A 9,472-nucleotide genomic window follows, 5' to 3' on the forward strand; every position below is an offset into this window, starting at 1 on the left:
GATATCGCAGGACTGTCAGACTAATAGGCTAAATTCTCTCATGTAACACAGATATTTACAATAACAAATGTTCACATACTTTTTCTTAACACAAAAATATTAGTAGTATGATTTCTAGTCCTGCAAATACTTTACATTTAATTCTGTATCTTCCTAGAATTAAGATATGTACTCACTAAGGAAGAAGACATCCCAGTTAACTGAAATTACCCAGATGTATATGTTTTTGAGTGTGACAAATGCATATTCATGAAGGAAGAAAAAGTACCATCCTAGATCACTGATACCTTTCAACCAGCGATCTTGGCCAGGTGACATCTGGAGCTACAGATATCCAGAGTGATTCTCACCACCCCAACTGCCATACTGAGTCTTTTTCATAATCGCTATTTCGTGGGCTTCAAAACTCTAATAAATGGTCATGTTACATAATCATCCGGCTATTCACAGGAGTCAGCAACTGTTGAGAAAAGCAGCCTGTGCATCCATGCAGTCTTTCAACACCCACTTAGTCACTTAAGAACAGGCCTTGGGCCTGCAATACTTCCTTACCAAGAAAGAAGAGCCCACAAAGCCTGTCAGTTTCATCAGCTATATGGAAAATACCTTTCCGGGTTCAGACTAGAGGAGTGTCTCCTTGTTCCACTTAAATGTGTATGGTAATGACTGTCAGACACACCTTTCAGTATTTCAGCCTCCATGGGGCAGAGTTCAGGGTCCTACTACTGCTGCAAGAGAGGGTTATACATAGGCCAACTGCCCTGCATCTGCTGCCTCAGGGACTCACTAGCCATGAGGGACCAAGGCACATGACTGGAGCTGTAAAGCGCTGTTTTCATCCAATGCTGACTGTGCTTTGTTTTCCTTGACAACTCTAATACCAAAATACAATGGACAAAAACATTTGGAGACCTTTCCTGGGATTGATAACCAGTGGTAGATGGTATTTGCTCCCCCCGAGACTGATAACTGATGCACGATGTTTTTCTCAACAGCAGTTCTCATCCAAATGGATACCTCGATTTGCCTGTCTTTGATTCTTAAAACATATACACAGATTTTCCATGTAACTGAAAAAACTTCGAAGTTGATGAGATAATAGGTGTAATTATATTTTCTATCTAAATATAAACCTTGTGCTTGATAGGATCCTAAGATAAATACATGCTTTTTTCCACTACTGAAATCTTGTGTTATTTTATCCTCATATTCATATTCAATTTCTTTGTTTTTTTTTTAAGATTTTATTTATTTATTTTGACAGAGAGAGAGAGCGAGAGAGGGAACACAAACAGGGGGAGTAGGAGAGGGAGAAGCAGGCTTCCTGCGGAGCAGGGAGCCCGACGCGGGGCTCGATCCCAGGACCCCAGGATCATGACCCGAGCGGAAGGCAGACGCTTAATGACTGAGCCACCCAGGGGCCCCTCATATTCAATTTCTTAATTCAATGCTTCTACCAATTGAGTTTTGGCTCTTGTATTGTGTTTCTGGCTTGTGGTCGCACCATGAGTCTTTCACTGCCCTTCTTGCATCTAGCTTTTTTTTTTTTTAAGATTTTAATTATTTATTTTAGAAAGAGAGAGCACATGCATGCATGCAGGAGGGGGAGGGGGACAGAGGGAGCAGACTCCTCCCCGAAGCAGGGAGCCCAACGTGGGGCTCAATCCCAGGACCCTGAGATCATGACCTGAGTCAAAAACAGCTGCTTACCCAACTGAGCCACCCAGGTGCCCCACATCTAGCTTTCTTCTTTTACAACCAAGGTTATGTAACTCAGACCAGAGATCTGTATTGCTTTTTCTCCTATCCCAGGGGAATAAGGCTTAGGGCTGCACTGTTCAAAGTCTCTTTTTTTTTTTATTGTTTTGTTAATCCCCATACATTACATCATTAGTTTTTGATGTAGTGTTCCATGATTCATTGTTTGCGTATAACACACAGTGCTCCAAAGCCTCTTAGAGGGGAAAAGTATCCCATGGTCACTCTTCTGAGGAGCCACAAAAATTCAAAAGCAACCCAAATCTCTTTCCCTAGCCTAGAACTTCAATTGTTTCCCCTCTGACTTGGTCAAGAGCTCTGGTTGAAAGATAATTGCTGATCTCAGGCAAGAAGTGGACTAGATTTTTAAAAATTATAGCATACTGTAAGTGTAAATAATTTTAGCATTGTCAACAACAAGGATCTAAGAACCTAAAGTTCTCAAAACTATTTTTCCTAAAGATCTAGTTCTTTAATCATCTCCTGATTCAGCCTGAAAATCTAACTTAAATCCAACTTACATATATGCATGCTATCAACAATGAAACCTAAATCTCAATATTTAAAAATTTTTTTTTCTTTTCTCAGTTTCTACAGATAAAGTGATCTGAAGTAATGAATGATGCCACAAAAGCAGAAAAGAGAAACTGTGACAACACCCAGAAATGTGAAAGGAGGTTTCTTACTGGATAGCAGCATCTTTGGTTCAATTTATTAAAAAAAATACCCAAATAAATAAAATGGACAGTATTGTTCAATTTTAGAAATTCCATTTCTTCTATGTTCTAAGCTATATAATTGTCAGGTTTTTATGGTTTAGATTGTAAATGTGTTTTCCCCTTTGCTAATTATGTTGTGTTTTTTTAAGTCTTAAAAGTCTTAAAATGTGAAGGACATTTATGAACGGTAAGGGAGACACTGTATACAAATGTATATTTGTAAAAGCTATTTTTATGATTAGCATGTTTTACTGTTGATCATATATAAAGTCAGGTGATATTGCAATTCTATGTTTAAAGCTTATTTCCAACAATGTCATGTAAGAAAAGATACATCGTAAGCTAGTTTTTAAATTTATTTTTAATTTATAGTTTAAAGTACTTCAGATCATAATGATAAAATACTTGAAAATGTTATATTTCTGCCCTCCATAAGCACCATTTTTATTAATAAAGAATGCAAATATTTCAGATGTGATTCCATAGCTAAAGGACTCTGTTGCTTTGACCTGTGATTAAATTGAGCATTCTCTACTCAACTGAAACAATCCAATTATTACCCAATACTTCAGTCTGGGTAGGAGATCCCATGGACAGGTTTTAGTGTCAATACAGGTGAAAACTATATTGGCAAGGAAAAGATTGTCTTGTCTTTGGTTCCAAAAGTTTAAATAGTGCGTATATCACTTCATTTCATCTCCTATTACTAGGAACACTCCATTCCCAAGCATTGCAAGTGTTTTCCAGATGCTCTTCGCTGTTGTCTTGTGCTGTGGAAATGGAAGAAACCATCTTCACAGACTGTAGGAGAACTCAGCATAGAATTTCTTAATAAATACTGTTTCTTTTAAAACAAAGTTGGCGTGTATCTTTCCTTTGAGGGTGCACTTAGTTTTAATATTCAGTTTGACTCTTTATGTCCTTGTAATGCCACAAAATTAGTGTGATAATGAAAGTAGCATAACTTTACTAAAATGTCTATGTTTTATATGCCCACACTTTTCATGTATTCTGGAACACATTAATTTGCTATGTAACACAAAGCAAGATGGCCCTCAATTCTTGACAGAAGTCACATTCTGGTATACACTTCTAAAAGGTGTATTTTTTCATTCAAATGTAGAATTTTAAGGAAATATTTCAGGACAGAAAGCAGAACTACCTTGACAGAGGCATTTTTGCTCTGTCAGACAAGTCTGCTGCTAATGGCTACAAGCCCCTCATTAAGAGCAGAGAGACACATGTAATGTCATCAAGAACACTTAGTGAATTAAGGCCTCCTTTTTTCAAAGAAACTAAAGAGAATCTAAAATCACCTTGGTATGTTTTCTTATTTTTCTGTTTTAATTTCTTTATGGCAGTTCATCCTCTTTCTTTATGCGTATCAAATAAAAGCTCATGGGCGCCTGGGTGGCTCAGTCGTTAAGCGGCTGCCTTCGGCTCAGGTCATGATCCCAGGGTCCTGGGATCGAGCCCCACATCGGGCTCCCTGTTCAGCGGGAAGCCTGCTTCTCCCTCTCCCACTCCCCCTGCTTGTGTTCCCGCTCTCGCTGTCTCTGTCAAATAAATAAATAAAATCTTTAAAAAAAAAGAAAATAAAAAAAATAAAAGCTCATGAAAAATTATACAATCCCATCCAGCAAAGGTTACCTAAAACTAAAATTGTGAAAGCAAATATTAAAAATTTGCACACTAGGACCTACGGGCTGGATCAGGAATGTACTTGCCTTTTGAGGAAATGTGAAAATCACAATGTGGTATACTATTTTTCATGGCCATGATGAGTATTGAAGAATTTGCAATTGCTGCGATTGAATTGTGAAGCTGAAAAGAAGCTGTATATGGTTCTACAAGGGAATAAAATCAGCAGAGTGATTTCTTGGTTTGCTGCCAAATAAATACATTTCCCTAGGATAGTCTGATGCCCCAGAAAGAAAATGTTACAGGTACAGTGTATTAGGAAAATGCACATGTGGATATTTTTCCCAACCTTCCATGTATCTGTCCTTAATATTCAATAAACAGTGTAGAATTTATAGCAGACATTATCATAAATTAAGAGTATCATACTTTCCCAGATGTTCATTAACTATTCTCAAAGTAAAATGAATAATTAAAATGTATAATTCTTTGTTATTGGACTTAATTTTCTCCACACAGGCCTGGCATTATGAAATCATGCATCTTTCCCTTAATTCATTACCCGATCCTGGCTTCAGATTTTATTTTAATGACAAAGATGGAGTAAAATATATAGCAAACTATAGATTATATGGGATTATAATCCCTGTGGATTTAGTGTAATAATTTAAAAAGGAACTTTTAAGAGATGACGAAGGTAGTGTAGACTTCTAACTCCAAATAACATCAGTTCCATTAAAAAAGAAATGCCAAGGGAAAGAAAAGAGTTATTACTCACTGAATTCAACTCAATAAAAATGTGGGAAAAGAGGCCCACTGCTTGTAAGTTAGGTCAACTAGTCACTGGTGACAATGTGGAAGGGAAAGTACGCATTTTGCTTCCATCTTTTAAACAAAAATTCAAAGCAGAAACACATGACAAAATAAATTGACATAGAAATGAAGCAGGAGATAAATAAGAAGGAAACTATTTTAAATGGGTTAAAGTGCAGAGAACAGAAATTACAAATGCAAATACCTATAGAGGCCTGATAAATATAAATGAAAGAAATAGTCATGAAGCCGCTTAGTAGACTTTAAATACAACTATGCCGATGAGGATGGGCCCCCTCCCAGTTCCAACTGGCTGCCTGATCCAGAAATGTGGCCAATCCGAAAGATTGCCCAGGTGTCCTGATTTTTCAAGAGAAGGTAGACATCAAGAATTTTAAATGAAATAGAATTTTAAATAGAATTTTAATTCTATTTTTGTTTTGTTTTATTTTAATATGAATCTGAAAGTGAAGAAAACCATATCTGTGATTTATATCCAGTATTTAGTAGTTGTAAAAGTTAAAAAAAATAAACTCGCAATAATGAAAAACAACAAATTCAGGATTACCTATGGTGAGAAAAAGAAGGGAGAATAGAATGGAAGTATTGAATAACATATGTAATAATAGATCTATTAGTAAATCTATTTGAATCAAATATTTGGAATCAAACATATCAAATGTTAAGGTTTGATAAAAGTCAGTTCTAAGTTACACTGGTGCTCATTATATTTTTTCTATGTTGTGTTTGGAGCCTTCTAATATTTGCAGAGGAGGAATTTATAAGTGAATTTCCTATTTGTTATTGAAAAGGCTTCCTATCAGCCCTTGAGATATTTAGAGTCACTCTAGGAATCTAATTATGATTCATGCAAGAATTTGGGGTACCTGAGCATGCCAAATAGTCCCTATGTTTATCTGGTTGCTTCTGTAAGAATAAAGACTATACCTTCTCTACTTTTATATCCTGCATCTATGTTACCTTGTACATAACAGGTTATTTCTCCATAAATGTTTGGAGAATTAAAAGAAACAGGGTGTGTTCTAGGTTTTTAACCTTATTATAAAAAGTTTCAAAGCTATAATTTGCTAAGCAACTACTATGTGCCGAGCTAACAGCTTTCTATGCACTATCATGATGCACACAGGAAAACTGCAGGATAGGTATTGTTAGCTCCAGTTTCCAAGTAAAGAGAGCAGATCATTTATTCATTCAACCATTTTTTATTAAGTACCAACTCCATGCCAAGCATTGTTACTGGCAATATGGGGTCCAGCTATAAATAATAAAGACTAAAATGCCTGTCCTTGAAAAGCTAATACTTGGACACCTGGGTGGCTCAGATGGTTAAGCGTCTGCCTTCGGCTCAAGTCATGATCCCAGGGTCCTGGGATCGAGTCCCACATCGGGCTCCCTGCTCAGCAGGGAGCCTGCTTCTCCCTCTGCCTCTCTCTCTCTCTCTGTCTCTTATGAATAAATAAATAAAATATTTAAAAAAGAAAAGAAAAGCTAATACTCTTCTAGTGGATGACACAAAATAAGACTATTAACAAGCAAATGTAAAGTATGGCAGAAGATAATAATGATGAACACAGAGGAAAAAGCAAAGCAGGGAAGCAAAGAGGGAGGTGAGGTTTTACATGGGTATTTTAAATAGGCTGATCAGGGAAGACTCCTTGGTAATATGGCATTCAGGCAAAGTGGAGTAGGTAAGGGGGTGAGCCATGTGGCCATTTATGGGAAAAGTGTCCTGAGCAGGGGGGACAGCAAGTAAATCCCCTGAGGTGGGAATGTACTTGGTGTGTTCAGGAACAACAAGGAGGGCAGTGTAGCTGGATTGGAATAAATTAAGAAAAGAAAAATAAATGAGGGCACAGAAAAGCCAAGATTTCAGATCACAGAGCCTTAGAGGTGATTCAGAGTTCACTGGTTTTATGCTGTGTTAGATGGGAAAACATCAGAAGATTGTGAGCACAGGAATGATAGGATCTAACAAAGATTAAAAGAATCATTTGGGCTGTTAAGTCCTGAATAGACTATAAAGAAGAGAATCCAAAAATCCCTGCATTCTAGGTTGAGAAACAACTATGTGAGTTTGGTCTGAGACTAGACTGAGAGAAAACTGCTCATTCACTCATCAAATATTTGTTGAGCCCTTACCATATTCCACATGTGTATTTGGCAATGGGCATGCAGTAGTGAACATAGACACATTTTCTTTTCTCAAGGCCCTTAGTGTACTAAACAATGTTAGGAAATAGTTGAATAAAGATGGTAAGAATAAAATAGTTTAAAAAGATATTGCAAATTAAAAAGAACACCCCCTGCCTAAGTCCTTTTCCTTACATTTTATGAAACTACTATGACTCTCATATAAAAACTTGACCAAAAAAATAACACCCAAAAGCTAAATACAGATAACTCATTAATATAGATGTAAGAATCTGAAATAAATAAAAATACTAGCTGGGCGCCTGGGTGGCTCAGTTGGTTAAGCGACTGCCTTCGGCTCAGGTCATGATCCTGGAGTCCCTGGATCGAGTCCCGCATCGGGCTCCCTGCTCGGCAGGGAGTCTGCTTCTCCCTCTGACCCTCACCCCTCTCATGTGCTCTCTCTCATTCTCTCTCAAATAAATAAATAAAATCTTTAAAAAAAAAAAAAATACTAGCTAAAAATTTCAACAAAATATAAAATATCCCCCATGACCAAGTAGGGCTTTATGACAAAAATTTACATACACACACATACACACTTGTGCATGTACACACATGCAAATACACACATATAAATATGCATCTTAAAACAACAGTCTACTTCATACTGAAAATATATTACAATTGAACTTGCATTGAAAATAAGAATACTATTTAAATTAATATTTCTAATTCATTCTGTAAGAGAGAACTAGGACAATAAAGAAGAAACAGTAATGAATAGTGTGACCATTAGAAAGGATGAGAACATTTTTCTGTTTGGATAGAATGTGATTATCAACCTTCATGGCCCAAGAAAGTAGGAAGAAACCCCTACCAGGCTTAATTATGAGTTTTAAAAAAAATTTAAATATCCAACAAAAGTAAAATCTTACATAGCTTTGTAATTCACAAATAATAACTGTGGAAATATAATGAAAAACTTCCATTTCATAACGTTAAAATACTTGGGAATAAAATTGATAAGAAATGTACAAAGCTACATAGCACACACCACAAAATTTTATTCACAGAATAAAAGGTATGAATATATGAATAGATATAAGATGTTCCTAGATGGTAAGTTTGAAGTTATAAATAAACCAATTCATTATACATTAATTCAATATACATTTTTCCCTAAGCCTCAAAGATCTCATCCGCTTCTTTGGCTTTTAAGGCCATTTTATATGCTAATGAGTCCCAAGAGTATACTTACAGTCCTGACCTCTCTTTTTGTACAGCCAACTTCTCATTGGACATTTTCACTTGGATGTCTCATGAATCAAAACTTAACTCTTGTTTTTCCACCTAAAATGGATCCTACTTCTAGAGTATCATCTCTGTAAGTGGCATGTATGTCTGCTCATTTATGTAACCAAGAAACCGAGGAGTCATCTTAGACTTCTTCTTGCTCACCTCCCATCGCTGTCTACCACATTTTGTTGCATTTTGTGTTTCTACCTCCAAATATACCCTGAATCCCTCTACTTTTCTCAAGTCCATCTCCAATATTCCAGAAATCATCTCTTAATTTATCTCCTTGCTTCTATTCTACCTGCAGCTACAATCTAAGTGTCATCTTTTAAAAATGTCAATGGAAATTGTTACACCTTTGTTTAAAAACTTAATACCGTCTCAATGCCATTAGAGTAAATCCAAAGCCTTTGTCATTGCCGATGAGGCTCTGATGTCTAGTTCTGCTGACCTCTCCTACCTCTTCTATCTGTTTCTTCAATTCACTGAGCTCTTTTGTACTTTAGGGCTTTGCCTTTTTTTTTTAAGATTTTATTTATTTATTAGAGAGAGAGCATGAGAAGGGGGAGGGTCAGAGGGAGAAGGAGACTCCCCGCTGAGCGGGGAGCCCGATGAAGGACTCCATCCTGGGAGTTCAGGATCATGACCTGAGCCAAAGTGAGTAGCTTAACCAACTGAGCCACCTAGCCACCCTAGGGCTTAGCCTTTGCTAATCCCATGTCTAGAATGATCTCCCTCCATATCCTTGTAAGGGCAGCATGCACTCACTCACCAGTTTCCAGCTTAAGGGTAAATGCCATTCTGAGGCCCGTCTCCCCATCCTTTGCCCTGACCCCATTATTCTTTATCAAAACAACTTGGTTGTATGTTTCATTGAACTTCCTGATTTGTAATTCTGTGTACCTGTTTATTGTGGTACTGCCTGTCTTCCAGACTAAACGACAGGTCTTAAGAAGAGTGGCTTGTTAGTCCAGCTCATGCCTTGCACATAGGAGGAAATCGATGATAATATCATGGAACTTGTATTCTAATGGAACTCTTGTTTATTCTAAATTCCACCTGGACCAATAACAAATAAAATAAAAAACAAA

At 36.9% G+C, this 9,472-nt stretch overlaps 1 protein-coding gene across 2 annotated transcripts in view; it reads left to right on the plus strand.

Moving 5' to 3' along the window:
* Positions 1 to 3,333, plus strand: part of RALYL (RALY RNA binding protein like) — a 680,251-nt gene extending 676,918 nt beyond the window's left edge. Inside the window, exon 10 of one of the 2 annotated variants that reach the window (XM_021688194.1) lies at positions 2,347 to 2,482. In XM_021688194.1, the coding sequence (XP_021543869.1) occupies positions 2,347 to 2,364 (18 nt within the window). In that variant the 3' untranslated portion in view covers positions 2,365 to 2,482. Of the gene's footprint in view, positions 1 to 2,346 lie in introns of both variants that reach the window. The other variant, XM_021688195.1, reaches the window with a different exon arrangement.
* The last annotated feature ends 6,139 nt before the right edge of the window (positions 3,334 to 9,472 follow it).

This window comes from Neomonachus schauinslandi, chromosome 4 (assembly GCF_002201575.2).
Source record: "Neomonachus schauinslandi chromosome 4, ASM220157v2, whole genome shotgun sequence".
Lineage (NCBI taxonomy): Eukaryota > Metazoa > Chordata > Mammalia > Carnivora > Phocidae > Neomonachus > Neomonachus schauinslandi.